Raw genomic sequence first — 19,110 nt, 5'->3', positions numbered from 1 at the left:
TTGTTGCCTTAGCACCTCCAATAATCATTATCTGTATATTATATTAACTTGGATAAAAATTTAATTCAAAAAAGTAAAAATTGCATTTATAGTAGAGTATAACTTTCCAGAATTGGAAAAATGGTAAGCACATTTCAACAGGAGTGATTAAGAAGTAACAGGAGTGATGATGGTTTATTAAGGCAAGTTAGTTTAATATACCATCATCATTGCTGCTTTGATCATTATAACTAATGTTTACTGCTGAGATTTTGAAGTGAGAGATGCAGGACTAGGATTTATGACACACTGGATCATCATTTATCTTTCACTATGTTTGCAGTTTTTCTGACTAATATCAAAAATTGAAACTTTCATCAGCTGTGGCTGATGTGAAAGGCTTGAAATATGACAGTGTGTTTGATTGCTCCAACCAATATATTTTTTCTATTTTACAGTTTTCTATAGGTAATCAAAACATATAGCAAATGGTATGAAACATGTATGCTATTTTGCAATTTAGTCATATATGAATCATTGAATAAATAAACACCTAATAATATTTTTGACACATTTTGCAAATATGAAAGCTTTGATTCATTTTATAAAAAAGTACTATTGCACACGTACTAATGCGCATCTCTTGTTAAAGTGGAGAAGCATAATGTATACTTATACAGATAAAACTATTGATAATGCTTATAGCCACAAATAGTTTTGCATATGTATTTATTAAGTATTTGGAAAATATATATTTGAATTTTAAAACATAATTAGAAAACATTTTCATGATACTTCTAGTAATTTAAAACTGTACTATATAAAATAATTACATACTATTCATGGATGTTGGAAGCAATTGGCCATTCTCCAGTGCTTCATATTTCTTTTTCAGCTCTAAATGTTTCTGGTGATTCAATAAAGCATTCAAAATAGTTGGAACCAAAATATTATCTCGCAGCTGGGGGAAAAAGAAAAAATATTGCTATTGATTAATTGATGCTTATAAAAAAACTCATTCTGCACTCAAAAACTAAAATTCTACATATAACTTCATTTACCATAGAATAGATACCATAGAAAGATAAAAAGCAAAAAATTAAAATTAAAAAAGAAAATGTATATTAGTTTCAGTCTAAAAGCTTATATATATCATTACGGTTAAGCATATTTCCGTGCTTAACCTTAATTGTTTGACTGCTACGCTGCGCAAAAGCGCTGCATCCATTTGCCTCGAAAACCACGACGCAGTTAGTTATTTTAGAATGCACTTATGTTACAAAGTATGCAAGAGGTCAGACTACGTACGTTCACACCCACAGAGCAACAAAGACACACTGAAACTTGCAGCGCATTCGAGACAAATGAACACAGTGCTTTTTCGATGCGTAGCAGTCAAATGGTTAATGAGTTGTCTGAAACCACTGATGCTGAAATGGCATCTCACAAGACAGATCTGACCAGCCATATTTTGGCCCTAATATTATTCTTATTTTATTCATTGTACTACTGAAGTAACAATTTTTTTTTTTTTTTTTTTTTTTTGTGTGTGTGTGTGTGTGAATTTTGGTTCAAACTTACTGCTTACTCCTGCAAGACCTATCATTGAGCTTTCTTAACTGCTGTCAAGAAATTTTGATGAGTTACAATCTTCCCATTAGATAACATGTTAAGTATTATGACAAATTACAAATGGAAGTATAATCACAGACCTCTAAATAATGTTACACAACTGCCCTTCAATAAGCTAAAAGTGAATTTACAAGAGGAAAAAATCAATTGCGTAAAATTTGACTTACAGTGAAAAATTAACATACTTCTACTTTTATATTTTAACATTTAGTTTGACTTATTAAGAATTTTGATTTATTTAAGTATTAAGTTAATGAAACAATTGAGACAGAAAGCAGAAATTCATTAATAGAATTATCAAATTATCTTATTATAGCTATGTCTCAATAGTTTTGTCTCTTTTCCTGATGCACCTGCAACTTATATTTAAATAGAACTTAAAGAGCAAAATAGAAAACAAGAAAAATTTTATGCTAAAAAAATTCCTTTTTATTTTAAAACTTTAAATGGATGCAAGAAAAACCTATACAAGGTAGCCTGGGTAGGCAAATGTATAATTTAAAATAAATAGCTTAAAAGCTATTAGTAAAAAAAATACACAATTTTAAGGGTAAGCCCTATTAAATCGAAGAATAAAAACTTTGTAAAAAAGAAAGATAAAAATAAAAATAATGGCTCAAAATGGATCCTGCTAAGACCAAAGGCAAAGAAAAATAGTAGAAAAAGACTAACATACCTGCATCTAAAGCAATTGCCTTTTCAAATTAACCTTCCAGCATGCACACTATGCACAAAGTTTATGACAAATTCGGTTTTTAATGCACACTTTTTGTATATCGCAGCTGAGACGTCTGAATGTCATTTCTATTCCTCCGTTCAACCCTTCCTCACATCATGGAATGTGCCAACAGGAAGTCATATGACATTTTTTGTTTTTTTTTTTACTGAGCTTTTGCGCTACGTGGCAGCTTCTTCATAAAAGTTATGACACGCGCGTGGTCATGGGTGAAAATTCGAAAAATATTTTTTTTCAAATATTTTGTAATTTTGTGTTATTAATAGACATGTATTATTTTAGTTTGTATAAATTCGACTCTACAATTTTTTTATCAGTTTTCATGGTAAAAAAATATGTGCATGTGTTTTTGCTTGCATTCTTCAAGAATTATCTGATGAAGAAAAAGAATACAAGGAAACTTTTGGATGTGAGAATAATAGTGATCTGAGTGAGGAAATATATAAAGATAAATAATATCAGCAGTGAATCTGAACAATATATTTCAGATGATTATAGCAATAATGATATAGAAAAAAGGAATGATGATGATATGTTCTATGTTAATAAGGATAAATCTTTTAAGTGGCAAAAACAGAAGTATGCAAAATGCTCAAAGACGAATAAGATGAATATTATGAGCGTTACCTGGCCTAAAACACCATGCCAAGGGTATAAATGATGAAATAGGAACATTTTTTTAAATAGTTGATATAAATACGCTTGATGAAATTTGGAATATACATATATATATATATAAGTTTACTAAAAGGCAAAATACTCAAGAGATAGAAACTGCACTGTTAACCTGAGAGGAAATGATGGTCTACTTTGAATTGTTATATGTGATAGGAATAAAAAAAAAAAGGACACCATGTAAATGCAAAAGAATTGTTCTCATGTGATGGCACTGGAATAGAAATAACAAGAGCTGTGATACAAGCTGATATAAAAGCGATTTTTATTTCTGACAAGTTTTCTTCGATTCAATGATAAATTAACAGGACAGGACAAATGAATATTAAAACTAGCTTGGATTTTAAAATATAGTTACTAATAATAATTTTTTTTAATTTCTATAATGAAATACATCATTCCTTTTCCACCTGACTAATTTGAACGTTTAAAAATAATTTACTATCATTTGAATGTGATATCATTTGTATTTTGCAATAATTAAGGTTAATATTTTATGTTTTAACACATTTATTATCAATATTCACTCATTTCTGACATTTTTCTTGCCCAAAACGGTAAACTAACATATATTGTAAAAAATATGATGTGCACGTGCTCATGTGAAATAGCCAAGCACACGTGCTGGAAGGTTAAAATGAGCAAATATCAGGGAAAAAGGTTACCGGAATTAGATGAACTCCAAATAAATGCTTCCAGAATAGAAAAGTAGTCAAATTTCACCAATTAGGTGAGACGACGAAGGGGAAAACAAACGTATTAAAGCAGGAGCCAGTGGTACTAAACGGTCAGTGGAAGGAAAAAACACAGGGTCCAAAAGGGGGGGGGTTTCGAAAGGTGGGAGACGGAAGCAACTCTTACAAAATGGCGTCTTGTTCAAAACTAAGTCATCTTAAAAAGTGAAGACGATAACAATTGGTGAAAATCAAAGAAAGTGTTTATCTGGCCAAAAGCAAGTTGAAATTGGAAAAAATCAGCAATTTGTTAATAAAAGTCATAATTCTTCGTGCTAGAGGGCTGACAAACGAGAAAGTAAATTGGCCCTTAAAATTAATGAAAGGATAGGGTTGACCAGAAAATGGTGATATTAAATAATAAATTTAATAAATTAACTGAAGTTCTGTGCCAATTCAAGAGAAAAAAATTGAGACAGTATTAAGAAACTATGTTACATTTTTATATTAGATCACTTGATTTACCCATCTATAATCTACCTTCCTTTAGGATTTGGGTAAAAATTTCATATCTCCAAACCAATCTAAAATAAAAGGTAAATGCCAGTTTTTTTTTAAGAAATTTTTAATGAAGTAGAGTATTTCTTCTTGGAAAAGATCTGTGCTATTACAGATTCTTTTAACTCTACAAAGTTGTGAATTAATAGTACAGTCAAAAGTCGTTAATCCGGACTCATCGGGACTTCTGCGATTCCGGATTATCGATTTTTCCAGATTATAAATCATCAGTTTAAATCTGGTAAGATGGCATGCAGAAATTATAAAATTAAAAATATGAAACCATAATTTATGAAATAAAGAACAATTATGATCTAAAGGGTATCAAAATTTACAAAAAAAAAAAAAAAAAAAAAAGCTTAATATTTATTTGTTTACTTTATTAAACATTTCTTTCAACGTGCGCATCCGTAAAGCATACAATACGCATAGTCAAAATTAGAAAATTGCAACCGGAAAACTATTTGATGTGTATTTGTGATATTTATAATGATGAGGAATTTAATTTAAATCATATCAAAGATGGAGTACATCGAGATGAAATACTACATTTAGTAAGGAATTATAAACCGAATAAAATAAAAACATCTGCCCTGGAGATAAGGATAGTGCTGACAGAACAACTTCCAGTTCATTGCGCGCCGCGACGTTCCCCCCCACCCCCGCAGAGCAGCGTGAAATTGATAAACAGATTTCGGAATGGTTAGAGAAACAAAGGATATGCCTTTTTCCATTTTTTGCAGCAATTCCTCTTTTTGTTTGATGGATATCAATATATACTTTCGCTTTGTAGATCCTTTGGGAGCTCCAGCATCGGAAATTCTATTTGACGTAATCGAAAGTTCAAGCTTACTTTTATAAAACTGCTCTAACAGTCTGCAAAAAATAATAAGCCGGGTCCAATTCGAAGATTAAGGAACAACGCAATCTGCAACATTAACTGAAATAGATAATTAGATCATTTTAGCTTATACCGTCCATTATACATTAAACGTGCATGCGTAAACGTATTATGTGCATGCGCAGCACACGCATATGAGCAGCCGTAAAGATCTTACGCGCATTCGTCAAAGCGACGTATGCGCAAAAATTTTGTAGCTTTGAGGTCCGGATTATGGGAGTCCGAATTAACGACTTTTGACTGTATTAATAATGGCCATTTTAGAAATGTTAGAGTTCCAGTTAGTGAGTTTGAGTGTATGAAAATTGAAATCTCTGCGTTTGTCAAATATTTTAATAAGATTATAATGTATAATTTGAAGATCTAGGTAAACTAAATCATCTTGTATTGCATTAGTGGTATAAAGCTTGAGGCAAGTTAGATAAATAAGTTTGTTGATATTGTTAAAGGCAATAATATCATCCATATATCGAAAGATATATTGGTAATACTTATGTTCTTCATCATTAAGTGAACGTATAAATTTAAATTCTTGAGTGAAAAAGGAAGAGACCACAGATTGCAGTCGAGCAATTTTCCCCCACAGGAATTCCTTGTACTTGTTTAAAGATGTTATCAAATTGGAGATAATTGTTAAATACAATACTGTTGAGGGAAAGTTTCCATTCTTCTGGAGTAACGATAGTAAGGATCTGTGGAAAGAAATTAGGGAGAGTAAGTACGCTACTATGAATTTCTTATAAAGGTAAAGCGGTATAAAGGTTTTCAAAGTCGTAACATTGAATGTGTTCTATTTTAAGCACATCTGATGTCTCAAGAACTTTTTCGTTGTTATTAATCATCCAACTGCAGCATTGATCATGAAAATCAAAATTATTAACAATATCCAGAATTTGTTTAAGTTTCTGTGCAAAGAGATAATCAATTTCTTTTAAAAAACTTTTAGTACTATTAGCAATGTATCTAAATTTGACAGGAGTTTTTTAAAATTGAGGAAGTGCATAGAGATTAGCAAACTTATTATCTAATTTGTTGGGACGAATTTTGAGTCTTTTATGTAAGGCTGTAAATTTTTTTAGAAGAATTTTAGCATTGGTAGAAATTTGTTGAAATTTGCTGAGCAATTCCTTTTGAATAAGTTCAAAATAGAATTTTTTTCAAATAACACTGAAATTACTACTCATCTTGTCTATTTTGGCGATGATAAAACATTCTTGTAGAAGCTTGATTTGATATTCTAGATGTCTCTTTCTTATCGTGCTTTTGATTAAAACTGGGTAGACTAAAGAGCATTTGCTCAAAATCTTTAAAAACAGCAGCTTTCCATTCTAGAAAGATAGTAGTCGGTATGTTAGTACAATTGCTAGCTAAAATAATAAATTTATTTAAATCATTGCTGAACTGCTTCAAGCGAAAGTTCTTATTAAGATAGAAAGTGGGACGAAATTTGGTACCAAGTTGCATGAGCTGTCACAGGTTACAATCTTGAATGACGCTAAGATCACCTGTGACTACGTGTTTATGATAAAGATATACATATTTATTGTATTCAAGAAACTGGCAATCACAGTTGCTAATATCTATAACATTAAGGTGATTAACAATCATACTTCCTAAAGTTTTTTTCATACTTAAAACAAGGTGTCACTTGGAGCTGTTGGCTCGTGAGCAGATTGTGATGTTTTTTAAAAATTTGAGGAATTTTCAGCTGATCATACAAAGGGTGCTTGAATTGTACTGTACAGAAAAATTTTTTCAGGAAAAAATTACTTTTTTCAATTTATAATTGCAAAAGTCGATAATTAAATCTTTGACAATTTGGTAACCTTGAAACTGTTTTTTAACTTTACAAAGAAGATTCCATAATGTGACATTTTTAAAAGCATGTAGTAAGTTAATAGAATTTTTAGTGAAGGCATGCTTTTGAAAGAAGGAACAAAGTTTTTACTTCCTTGTACGAAGTAAAAAGGAAGTATTGTAATCGCGAAAAGTTTCAGGCAGCATATTAAAATATAATTAACGAAAATATCCATTTTGACCGCTATCGAATGCAATTTAACGATGTTTTTGCGTGATATCTGTACGTAAGGACAGAATAAAATACTCGTTTCCTCCAAAAAAATTGATAAAACTGCTTTAAAATTAATTCTGAAGAGAATTTTTCGTGGCGTCTGAAAGAACGTACGTACGTATCTCGCATAACTCGAAAACGAGTAGCCTCAGAACGTTGAAATTTTGTATATAGGACTGCTATAACATGTAGATGTGCACCTCGTATTTTGGTAGCAATCGGCCGCACCAAAAGTATATAAATACTATATTTATATATATATCCACTTTGTTACTCGGCACAGCGATCTCAGTTTCTTTACTCTTATATGTTTGTAAATTGTACATTTTTTGCTTTAAAAATGATTGAATTATGTTGTTCTTATCTTCCGGTTAAGGTTTTTATGCCTTTCGTAATTCTGGAAGCAATATTTGTACAATTATCATCAATTTAAAAGCTGTTAAGGTGCGGTTAAGTTTTAAATAACATGGCGGACATATCTATTTACATTTGAAACAGCAGAATTGCAGATTTGTTGCCAATCTAGAGAGACTAAGCTTCGCAACAACAAAAATAATGTCTTCTTTTATTACTGTGAATTAAATCATGTGTTCGCGCCTGCGCATCTGTAATGTAATCCACGCATGCGCATCTGTAATGTGATGATCTAACGAGTTTGAGAATCGCCATCGACGGTGTAAGAGGGCTGGTCACAGCTATGAGTTAATTGTAATTAATTATGAGAATTAATAAAGAATCGAACCAGCGAATTTATTTAGTGTGTGTTATTTGGGACGAGACCCAAACATATCTGGTCCGTCGAGCCGGAGTGTGAGTTTGTGCATGAATAAGTAGTGTTTCGTTTTTGAGAACACAGGAGTGTTTGTGTTTGCCAGTATTCGCAGCTTGTTCTTTTCAACGAATATCGCTGATTTTGGATACGGATATTCATCAAAAGTGAATCACTGAAGAGGTAAGTGATTCCTCTCTTGTTAATTCTGTACTTTCTGTGCTTGTTCTGTTATAAATAACAATGTTATTTAAGGGTGCTAAAAAAGATTTAAGGCTTATTGCCTTAGAAATAAATCTAAATGTTGACGAAAAATGATTATAGCAGATTTGACTGATATTATTGAGAATAGTGAAATTTTCAAAACTAAACAAGATTTAGTAAAAGAGATAGCAAACTCTATTATCGAAAATAGAAAACAGGAAGAGCAAAAACTTGTCGAGTTAGAAAAAATAAAACTTGAGAGATCAAAAAATGAGTTAGAGTTGGCTAAGCTTAAAGCAGAAACTAAACTTGATGGTGTAAGCGAAACCGAAACAAAATCAGAGTCACTAGATCAATTAATAAAAAGTATCAGAACCTTAACTGTAAAAATTCCTATACGGCCTGAGAGTTGGGGATTTTTCTTTTCGTCATTAGAACGAGCGTTTATTACAAAAAATGTTTCGGAGGACTATAAAGCAGAAATTCTGTTAAATCTGTTAGGAGACAAAGCTTCGAATATAATAACCTATTTACATGATAAGGATATCGTGAATTATGAAAAAGTAAAAGAAGTAGTTCTGAAGGAGTTTCAGCCAACACCATATTCGTGTTTAGAAAACTTCAGAAAAACTGTTAAACAACCACATGAAACTCATGTGCAGTTTGCTTCTCGCTTAGTAACTGCCTGGGATTATTATTTAAAATTAAGGAAGGTAACTGACTTCGAGACCCTCAAACAACTAATAGTTTCAGATAGGTTATACCAATCTTTAGATACGGGAACAGCTTCTCACATTGCTGTGAGGCAAGGTGATTCATGGTTTTCACCTAGTGAATTAGGTAAAGAAATAGATTTATATTTCACGTCACGAGGAAAACCTCTTACTGAGAATTCTCATGTTAATCGTAAGTATAATAGCTCAAAAAGTGTAGCTAAAGTGTTTTTATCAGATGTTAAAACAGAGAACTGTATTTTATGCCACGAGAATCACGGATTGGCAAAATGCCCATCGTTTTTAAAATTACCGGTACAAGAAAGAGTACAGGTTGTGAAATCTAATAAATTATGTTTTAACTGTCTACATATGCATTTAGTATCAAATTGCCCATCGAAATATTCTTGTTTTTGTCAAAAACGGCACCACAAAACTATTCACTTTCCGAAAGTAAATAATATCGTAAAGGAGAAAGAATGTTCTTCATCGGAACAAAAAAAAAACAAAACAAATGTATCTGACTGCAACATTACCAAACTAGATGACTCATCGACCTTGAATGTTAATAGGCAGGAGTTCGTTCAAAAGGCATTTATTAGCAATTATTCGAATAAACAGAGTACAGTTCTGCTTTCAACAGTCGTATGTTTTCTAATTGATAACGAGGGAAAAAAACACAGAGTGAAGTGTCTATTGGACGGGGGCAGTATGTCGAACTTTTTGACACGGAATCTTATTGAGCATTTGCAGTTAGAGAAAGAGAAAACAAACATTTCCGTTTCGGGAATAAATGATGCTACTTTAACAATAAAGCATAAAATTAATGCTTCGATATGCAATAAAGAAGGAACTTTTATAAAGAATTTGGACTTTTTAGTAATTCCAAAAATAACTGCTGATTTAACACCTTCGCACAAAATTAAAATTTCAGTGCAAGATCTTCCTCATTTAAAATTAGCAGATGAAGGATTTAATGTTCCAGAAAGGGTAGATATGTTGTTGGGAGCGGGAGTTTTTTATGAACTTTTGAAACCGAGTCAAATTCGAATGAATAATCCTGATCTTATTTTTCAAGATACAGTTTTTGGTTTTATCGTGTCTGGAAGTATTCCAACAGAGACTGAAAACAGGGTTCATTGTGGGTTGATAAAGGAAGAAGACAACTTAGATAAAACTCTTAGAAAATTTTGGGAATTAGAAAATATTGAAACTGATAAACCCAAAAACAAAGAATTTTTAATTTGTGAGAAACATTTCATAGAAAATTATACACGAAATAAAACCGGTAGGTACGTTGTTAAAATGCCATTAAAGGAGGATCCGGACACTTTAGGAAGTTCTAAACATATTGCAACGAGTAAATTAAATTCCTTATGGAAACACTTAGTAAAGAACCCCGAATATTTAAAATTATATTCAGATTTTTTAAAAGAATATCAACAGTTAGGACATATGGTTGAGGTGAGTGAAAGCGAGGAGGAACGAGGTTCATATTACATTCCTCATATTGGAGTATATAGGGGAGAAGAGAAAAGTAAGTCGACTCCCTTGAGGGTAGCATTTAACGCTTCTTCTTTGACAACCAAAGGAAACTCTCTAAATTCTATACAGTATAATGGAGGTGTGATATTTCACACTATACAGTATAATGGTGTGTGAAGATGATTTATTCTCAATTATGGTGAGATTCAGGAAATATATTTTTGCTTTCACTGCTGATATACAAAAGATGTATCGAGCTATTTCTATCCATTCAGATCAGTGGAAGTTGCAAAGGATTTTATGGAAAGAAGGCATTGATAAGCCAGTTAAAAACTTTGAGCTAACCACCGTTACCTATGGAACTGTGAGTACGCCATTTAGCTATGAGAACACTTGTACAGCTGTCAAAGGATGAAGGAGATAAATTTCCTTTAGCAGCACCTGTACTGAGAGAAGACATGTACATGGACGATATTCTATCTGGATCTGAGTCGCTAAGTTCTGCGTTAGAACTTCAAAATCAGTTAATAGGCATTTTGAAGAGTGGAGGTATGTTACTCCATAAGTGGTGTAGTAATGCTACTGAACTGTGTCAAACAAAAGACAAAACATATCCCTTTGGTAAATCAGAAGAATCTAAAGCATTAGGTATTTTATGGAAGTCAAAAGGAGATTGTTTGAGCTTCAACGCTAAAATCGAAGGCAGCGTAAAGGTTACGAAACGGCAAGTGTTATCCGTCATATCTCGCATTTTTGACCCATTGGGTATAATTTCTCCAGTTATAATTGTAGCAAAAATATTTATGCAGAAATTATGGCTGTTGAAATTGAACTGGAATGATGTTTTGCCAGAAAAGGAGGCTAAAGAATGGAAAGAATTCTCCACTACCTTGCAGCTAATTAACAACATTGAAGTCCCTAGATGTATTTTATTACCGGATAGAATCAAGATTGAATTACATGGTTTCTGTGATGCCTCAGAGGCCGCCTATGGAGCAGTTATCTACTGTAAAGCAACATCAGCAAAAAACCATACATCAGTGAGGTTGGTGTGCAGTAAATCGCGTGTCTTCCCCCTAAAGAAGACTGCAATCCCAAGACTTGAGCTTTGCGCAACAGTGCTATTAGCTAAACTGATGCATCGAGTGAAATCATCGTTAAAATTGGAGCTTACTGCTATCCACCTTTGGACCGATTCTATGATTGTGCTGTCATGGATCAACAAAGAGCCACACCTGCTCAAGACATTTGTCACAAACCGGATTTCAAAGATACAGGATCTGACTGAAATAGCACAGTGGCATCATATCGCTTCTGAAGAAAACCCATCAGATCTCATATCTAGAGGTATGTCTGCCAAAAAACTGCAACTAAGTCAACTGTGGTGGAACGGGCCTGACTTCTTAATGAAGGATGAGTACCCTATAAGAGTTATACCTGAAGCAATTACTGAAAAGGACAGTAATGAACTTAAAAACTTTGCTGATTCTGAACTATCTATATGTTTAAATCTGAATGTGAATAATTTTATTAATGATTTATTGAATTGCAGTAATAAGTATTTAAAATTAATTCGTATTATAAGTTTTTGTTTTAGGTTTTACAAGAATTGTAAGCAAGATCAAAAGCAGGTAGGTAATTTACAAGTGGGAGAATTGAGAGCAGCTGAAGAAACTTTAATAAAATTAGTACAGGGTGAGTATTTTATAAATGAGATAAATGATCTTAAAAAATCAGGTATTGTTCCAAGAAATAGTTCTATTAAAAGTCTTAACCCTTTCATTGACAGTAATGGACTGTTGAGAGTTGGAGAAAGATTAAAAAATAGCAATTTAACTTATGAGAAAAAAGTTCCTATTATTCTGCCTTCTAAACATAAATTAACAGAATTAATAGTTAATTACTATCATTTAAAATATTTGCATGTGGGTCCTCAATCTTTGTTATATCATATAAGACAAAAATTTTGGATTGTAAGTGGTAGAAATGTTTGTAGAAAAATTGTAAAAAATTGTATAATATGTTTTAAAGCTAATCCCATTGTAGCTCAGCAAATCATGGGTGATTTACCCAAGGAAAGAATCACAGCTAATCTTACTTTCAATTGTACTGGAGTTGACCTCTGTGGACCATTCTTAATTAAGTACAAAAACCAGAGAAAAGGTATATATCAGAAAGTTTATGTGTGTATATTTCATTTGTATGGTTACTAAGGCCATTCATTTAGAGCTGATAACAGACCTAACATCTGAAGCATTAATAGCTACCTTGAAACGTTTCTTTGCACGAAGAGGTAAAAGTTTAACACTATTTAGTGATAATGCTACGAATTTTGTAGGTGCAAATGCAGAATTAAAGAGGTTAAACAAACTAGTGAACGAACAAGATGAGCTTTTAGCTGGTTATTTGAGTTCTGAGAATATCGAATGGAAATTTCTCCCTCCCAGAGCACCTAATTTTGGAGGCCTTTGGGAAGCTGGAGTTAAATCTTTTAAGTACCACTTCAAACGTGTCGTAGGTAATGCAAAATTGACATTTGAACAATTTTTAACAATTATGATTCAGATTGAAGGAATTTTAAATTCCCGACCATTGACACCCTTGTCTTCGGATATTGATGATTTAGAGGTTCTAACACCTGGGCATTTTTTAATTGGTAGAGCAATTAATTTGATCCCTGAGCCAGATATCACGGAAGTTAACATTAACAGGTTAAAATTGTGGCAACAGATCACAAGATTAGTACAAATTATCTGGAAAAAATGGAACTCCAATTATTTAAGTCATTTACAAAATCGATCTAAATGGCAAAGTTCTAAAACCAATATGAGACATGGTCTTAATTAAAGATAATTTGCCTTGTTGTAATTGGGCGGTTGGTCGTATAATAGAAGTATTTTATGGTAAAGATGGAAAGGTTCGCGTGTGTAATGTAAAAACTCAAACTGGAACTTTCAAACGACCAATTACCAAATTATGTGTCTTACCAATACAAAAATGAGTATTGTCTTTATAGTTATTGTACAGTATTGAATGTGTTTCACATAAAATGTCATTATGTAACTGAAATGTTATATTGTATTGCTTTGAGTTGTACGCTAATGTATATGGTAAATGTCTAATTATAATAATGATTTTTATGTAATAGTACTTATTCAAAATTGTTTATGATATACTTGTTTAATTTTTTTATGCTATATCTTAATTACAATAGTTGAATGCTAAGCATTGCAACGCGGGGCGGTATGTTCGCGCCTGCGCATCTGTAATGTAATCCACGCATGCGCATCTGTAATGTGATGATCTAACGAGTTTGAGAATCGCCATCGACGGTGTAAGAGGGCTGGTCACAGCTATGAGTTAATTGTAATTAATTATGAGAATTAATAAAGAATCGAACCAGCGAATTTATTTAGTGTGTGTTATTTGGGACGAGACCCAAACATCATGCTTAATCCTTTCTGGAATTTTTTCGAGGAAATAAGTGTTTAAGATTTACTTCGTAACTTTTAATACAGATATTTTGAGTTTTTATGTATTTTTGCCTTGTCGCGAAGTGAGAACTGAATTAATTGAATGAGAAATACTAAATCGTCTGTGAAAAACTGTTTCTTTTCTGTTTTGTTTGCTTAATTTCTTTCATACATCATTCTAGCTTTATTATAGTATTTGAATAGAACATGTGGCAACGATAAGATAATTCTTCAAATGATATAAATTTTGTGCATTCAGAGTGTCGTTATAGTAAACAAATATAGTGAATTTTAAAGTGCATTTATTCTATTGTGGTTTATGTGATATCGACGAAGTAGATTTAATTCAATCCAATCAATTTAAATGAAATTCAAGAAAAAAATGCGTATAATTTAATATTCCGTACAAGGAAGTCATGTGGTGTCCACATCAGATTTTTTAATTACTATATCCAAATCCTGAGTGGAAAAAATTTTTTTATTGCTAGAATTTCCACCTCTTTTTCCTCTGGAAGTTTTTGTACTAAAATGTCTAAATTGACCATAAATGGAATCTTCTGCTTATCTGTTAGCAAATATTATTCAAAAAATACAAAACAGGTTCAGGCAAGTTTATATCTCACAGATAAACGGGGACGTCTGGTGCCAGCAGACATGCTAATTCTAGCTCCAATAGCATATATTAAAGTTGTTGCAGTTAAAAAGCTCATAGTTTGATCTCAGTTTCAGACAAGTGGTCCGCTTACTGGTGGTTACTGCCTGCTTTGAACAGCCAGCCGGTTTCCTTTGATGATCTTCACCAGTTGTCTTTGCTGACTGACAAGTTTACTTTAAAAAAATTAGTGCTAAAAGCAGACGTGATGGCTGAATAAAGGAACACGGAATAATGGAATAGGACCTCGGTTCTATTCCGTTGGTTTTCAGAATACAAGGTAATGATTAAGAGGGACAGACGGGGGCATTTGGATTGCGACGCTAGAGGTGAAATTCTTGAACTGTTGCAAGATGAACTACTGTGAAAGCATTTCCCAAGATGTTTCCATTAATCAAAAATAAAAGTTAGAGGTTTGATGGCAATCAGATAATCTGGTAGTCACCCGACTACACGGTACAATAAAGACAACATCCGACTCTAAATTCTGTGAATTCATTTGGGTCAGAACTACATTCGTATCCAAAATTATCTGTCACTTTTCTCGAAACCCTAGATTAACATTCTTGTTCACACCTGCAGTGAATACAACCTACCCTCTTTGCAGAATTATTTACTCCCTGCCGCATTTTCCACACGTACATATTTGATGTTGTATCTATTGCTGTGACGTGCAACAAAACCAGTACATTGAGGAAATGTTTTGAATAATTATTTTGACATATTTTTAGGAAATGAATTATAATTACTAATTATCATATATTCCAGCACATAACACACATCCGCAGCTGGCTGCGTTCTTCATCAACCCATGAGCTGAGTGATCCACTGTTCAGGTTTGTCATTATTGTTTATATCAATCTTCGAGGGGTTCCATTTGTATTCAAAATATATGAAAGATAACTTCCCCTATCGGGAAAGCCCAGGGTGATTCGATTCACGGGAAGACCCCTAGAAGTTGATTGAAGTAGGGAGCTCCCCGTAGATCTTCCTTCAAAGGGTCTCACCGGGATAACGCACCTGCGAAGCGATCCACCATCTAAGGCAAACATTTTATCTAAATCTACAGTTAATACCACATAAAAAATCAAAATGCTTTTAATTTTTGCTCATGGCAAAAATTTGGAGACACATATAAAAAGCTGAGAGATGTAGAGGTCAGGATTATAAAAATATAATGCTGAAATGGTTCACCATTCAAAGAAGTCGTAATCTGCCAACAGTTGAACAAATGCTTCAGACAAAGGCCAATGAATTTGCCAGACACTTTGAAGATATTGGGTAAGAATGAATAACAGATTTAATAACTATACTAATAATTTCAATTAAATCTTAATGTTATTTTTTAATCAGATTTATTATTTTTACTTATTTACATCAGGTTACTCAAATATGGCAAAGCACAAAAGGGTTGTCTGCCTAAGGGAAGGGATACCTTCATGAATGACTTTTTTCAGGAAATTGGCTCATATTCATGTTACAAATGGAAAAAACCAACCATGCAGCCATCCTGTTTACCTAGGTTCAAAACCAGGTTGAACTACCTATATTCAGTGGTCTGAACCACTCGGCCAAAGGAGGAAACCTTTGACAATATTAATAATTTATTTCTTTATTCATCATTTAACTGTTATATGTGAGATAATCTGTTATATGTCAGATAAGATATAATGAACCAAGCTTCAGGTCCTTGATGTTCATTATAGTGGGATTAGACTGCACAAAGGAAAAAAATTCTAAGATTTCAAGAACATTCAATAGCAAGTTCAACTTCTAATTTTATGATGTAAGGAAAATAAATATCTTATGTATAAAAAATATGTTAAACATACCTGGTCAGCAGATAACAAGCCAAGTTCCAAATCATAAATGAAAGATACTTGGGCAGCTTTGAATTCCAGACGAAGTACTAACTTTTCAGGTAACTGATGTAAAGTAAGTGTGGAGGTCTTAACTCTAAGGCCTTCTTCTAAAGTTTCTTTCACATTTTTTATTATTACACTTGTTTTCATCTCTGCATATGGATTCAATTTCTGGAAGATACTACAAATTAATATAATCCAATGTCTTATATGATAAATATCTTACATTTTTAATTGAAGTAACAGACTTTCCATTAACATATAAATTTACTACTTGAACTCGTATGTCAATAATCTAAAACTTTTTTTCATCAATAACTATGGATGAAATGTGGATGGATGATCAAGTTGAATTTCACATACATATATTAGAAAAGGGTCTCTTTCCACATTTTGTCTCTAAATGTAACTATAACTGGGTTCCAAGCTACCTCTATTCATAGAACACAGGTGGCCCACTACCTGCATGTACCCCACATAACTTACCAGTAGACTGCAAGTACAGTGATTAAAATTTATTGTTTCTGATATGAGCATTCGCAGTATGCTCATATGTTCTTTTAGAACATACACTGCATCATACATTACTAAATGGAATATCTACAGTGAAAGGAAGGAATGAACTTCCTTTGATTTTAAATACTGAGTTTAGCAGCTTTCAGGAATTAGAGCAACAGTGATAATTATATATATATTTGCTAAACTGAATGGATTTAGCAGAACTGTCTGTATCCACATTTGGACACATGTGAATATGGCATTATGAAGCCACTAAAACTGATACAAAATAATCTGACTGACAGCTACCTTCAAATCTCAAATATCATCATCACTGAATACTAAAATTTTTACTCCCATTGAACACTAACAGTGTTTCTAATTATATCATTAGATATTAAAGCTAGTTAAACACTAGCTAAACAAAACTCAATGTTATACCAGTGGAGATAACGCACATCGGCCCTTGTTATGTATTCAGACCCCTCTAGAGCCTGTTCTACTTACTGAATTTTAATGAAATTTTGTTATATAAGTTATGAGACCATGAGGAAATGATTTCTGTAATAAAAAATAGTTCAAATTTTGACTACCAGGAGGAACTGTTGTGCCTAAAGAAGGACAAAAAAAATCTGTCAGAATCATTAAAATTTATTCAGTTACAGAATGTGCTCAATGTGTGCTCCACTGACATCAATTACGAGTTGAAAGCACATTACAGCGTGTTCAATGGCAGCGGGAAGTAACTCTAGAGGGATTTCAGCAAGATGACGTATAATGCTGGCTTTCAACTCAGGTAAGTTCTAACTTCTCCTCCAGAAACGCAGTCTTTTAGGAATTCCCACAGCCAAACGAGAAGGCCAGGCATTCAGAAAAGCTCTACATAGCCAAAGTTAGCATGAAACAGTTCTTTGACTTGGCTCCCAATGTGGAAGTTGCTCCATCTTACATGAAGACAGTGGTCGGCAAACATTTCCATTCCCTTAAAGCAGGAATAACTTGCTGTCAAACGAGTTCACTGTACACCGTTCACTCAAGACAGAGCATGTTTTAGGACCTTGAGGAGTGAGAGTTTCAAAGGAAAATGTCGCAAGGATAAAATCAGCAGTAAATCCACACCATGCAGTCACATAATGAGAATGCAGTGGTTGTTGGTGCAGGACATTAGGACGTGAAGCACCACATATGCGGATATTTTGATTATTCACAGTTCCATTTAAAGAAAAGAGCGCCTTATCTGAGCACAGAATTTTCCAAGGCCATGCGTCATCACTATCCTTTCTCGCCAAAAATCAGCAAGCAAATTCAGAGAATATTTGGTAGTCTTGAGGTTGCAGCATTTGCAATAAGTGGATCTTATATGGATACCATTTCAAAATGGATTGCAGAATTTTTTGTACTGTCAACCAAGGAATCTTTCTTTTTAATTCTATAAACAGACATAATTTCTTGTTTAGTTACAAAGTTTCGCTGTTCAAGTCCTGTAATTGCTGTGCCGAGAATACCGACTAACTTGTCAATCGAAATTTTTTCGTTTTCACTGACCTCTCTATCACTTTCTTCATGCCTTTATCCATTTTTTGTTTGATGGACATCGAAACATGCTTTTGCTTTGTAGATCCTTTGGCAGCTCCAGAATCGGAAACTCTTTTTTGACATAATCGAAAGTTTAAGCTTACTTTTTATAAAATTGCTCTAACAGTCTTCAAAAAATAATAAGCCGGATCCATTTAGAAGATTAAGGAACAACACAATCTACAACGTTAACTGAAATAGATAATTAGATAATTTTAGCCTAGCTTATACCGTCCGTTATACATTAAACGCGCATGCGTAAACGTATTATGTGCATGCGTAAACGCATATGCGCATGCGTAAAGGTATTATGCGCATGTGCAAAGTATTATGAGCATGTGTAAACGCTACGCATGCACAGAAAGTTTGTAGCTTTGAGGTCCGGATTATAGATCATTCCAGATTATGGACGTCCAGATTAAAGACTTTGTACTGTACTCAGAAAAATGACCACCAAATTTCAAAGGTGCATATTCACATGCAGCAATACCTGGATTGCCCCATATATACTTTTTGGTGTACTGCCTCGTCAATACTAATCATCACTTTTAGTGGGTGTGCAGATAATCACTAAGTACTATTTAATCATTAGCCAGATTCCTTTATGTAGGTTTCTACAAAAATATTAAACAATCAAATAACATCTCTATAAA

The 19,110-nt window shown here is 32.9% G+C and overlaps 1 protein-coding gene across 3 annotated transcripts in view; it reads right to left on the bottom strand.

The window, feature by feature from the left end:
• The window catches only part of LOC118201517 (uncharacterized), an 82,316-nt gene that overhangs the window by 43,576 nt on the left and 19,630 nt on the right, over window positions 1-19,110 (bottom strand). For 2 of the 3 annotated variants that reach the window (XM_085827431.1, XM_085827435.1), the window contains exons 3-4: window positions 16,355-16,555; window positions 817-940 (exon numbers count right to left, since the gene is read on the bottom strand). In XM_085827431.1, coding sequence (XP_085683557.1) covers window positions 817-940; window positions 16,355-16,555 — 325 coding nt within the window. Of the gene's footprint in view, window positions 1-816; window positions 941-16,354; window positions 16,566-19,110 lie in introns of all 3 variants that reach the window. The other variant, XM_085827439.1, reaches the window with a different exon arrangement.

The sequence above is a fragment of the Stegodyphus dumicola genome, chromosome 1 (assembly GCF_044657685.1).
Source record: "Stegodyphus dumicola isolate Sdum_Otavi_A_Nest chromosome 1, ASM4465768v1".
Lineage (NCBI taxonomy): Eukaryota > Metazoa > Arthropoda > Arachnida > Araneae > Eresidae > Stegodyphus > Stegodyphus dumicola.
This window is presented reverse-complemented; position numbering and strand designations above follow the sequence as displayed.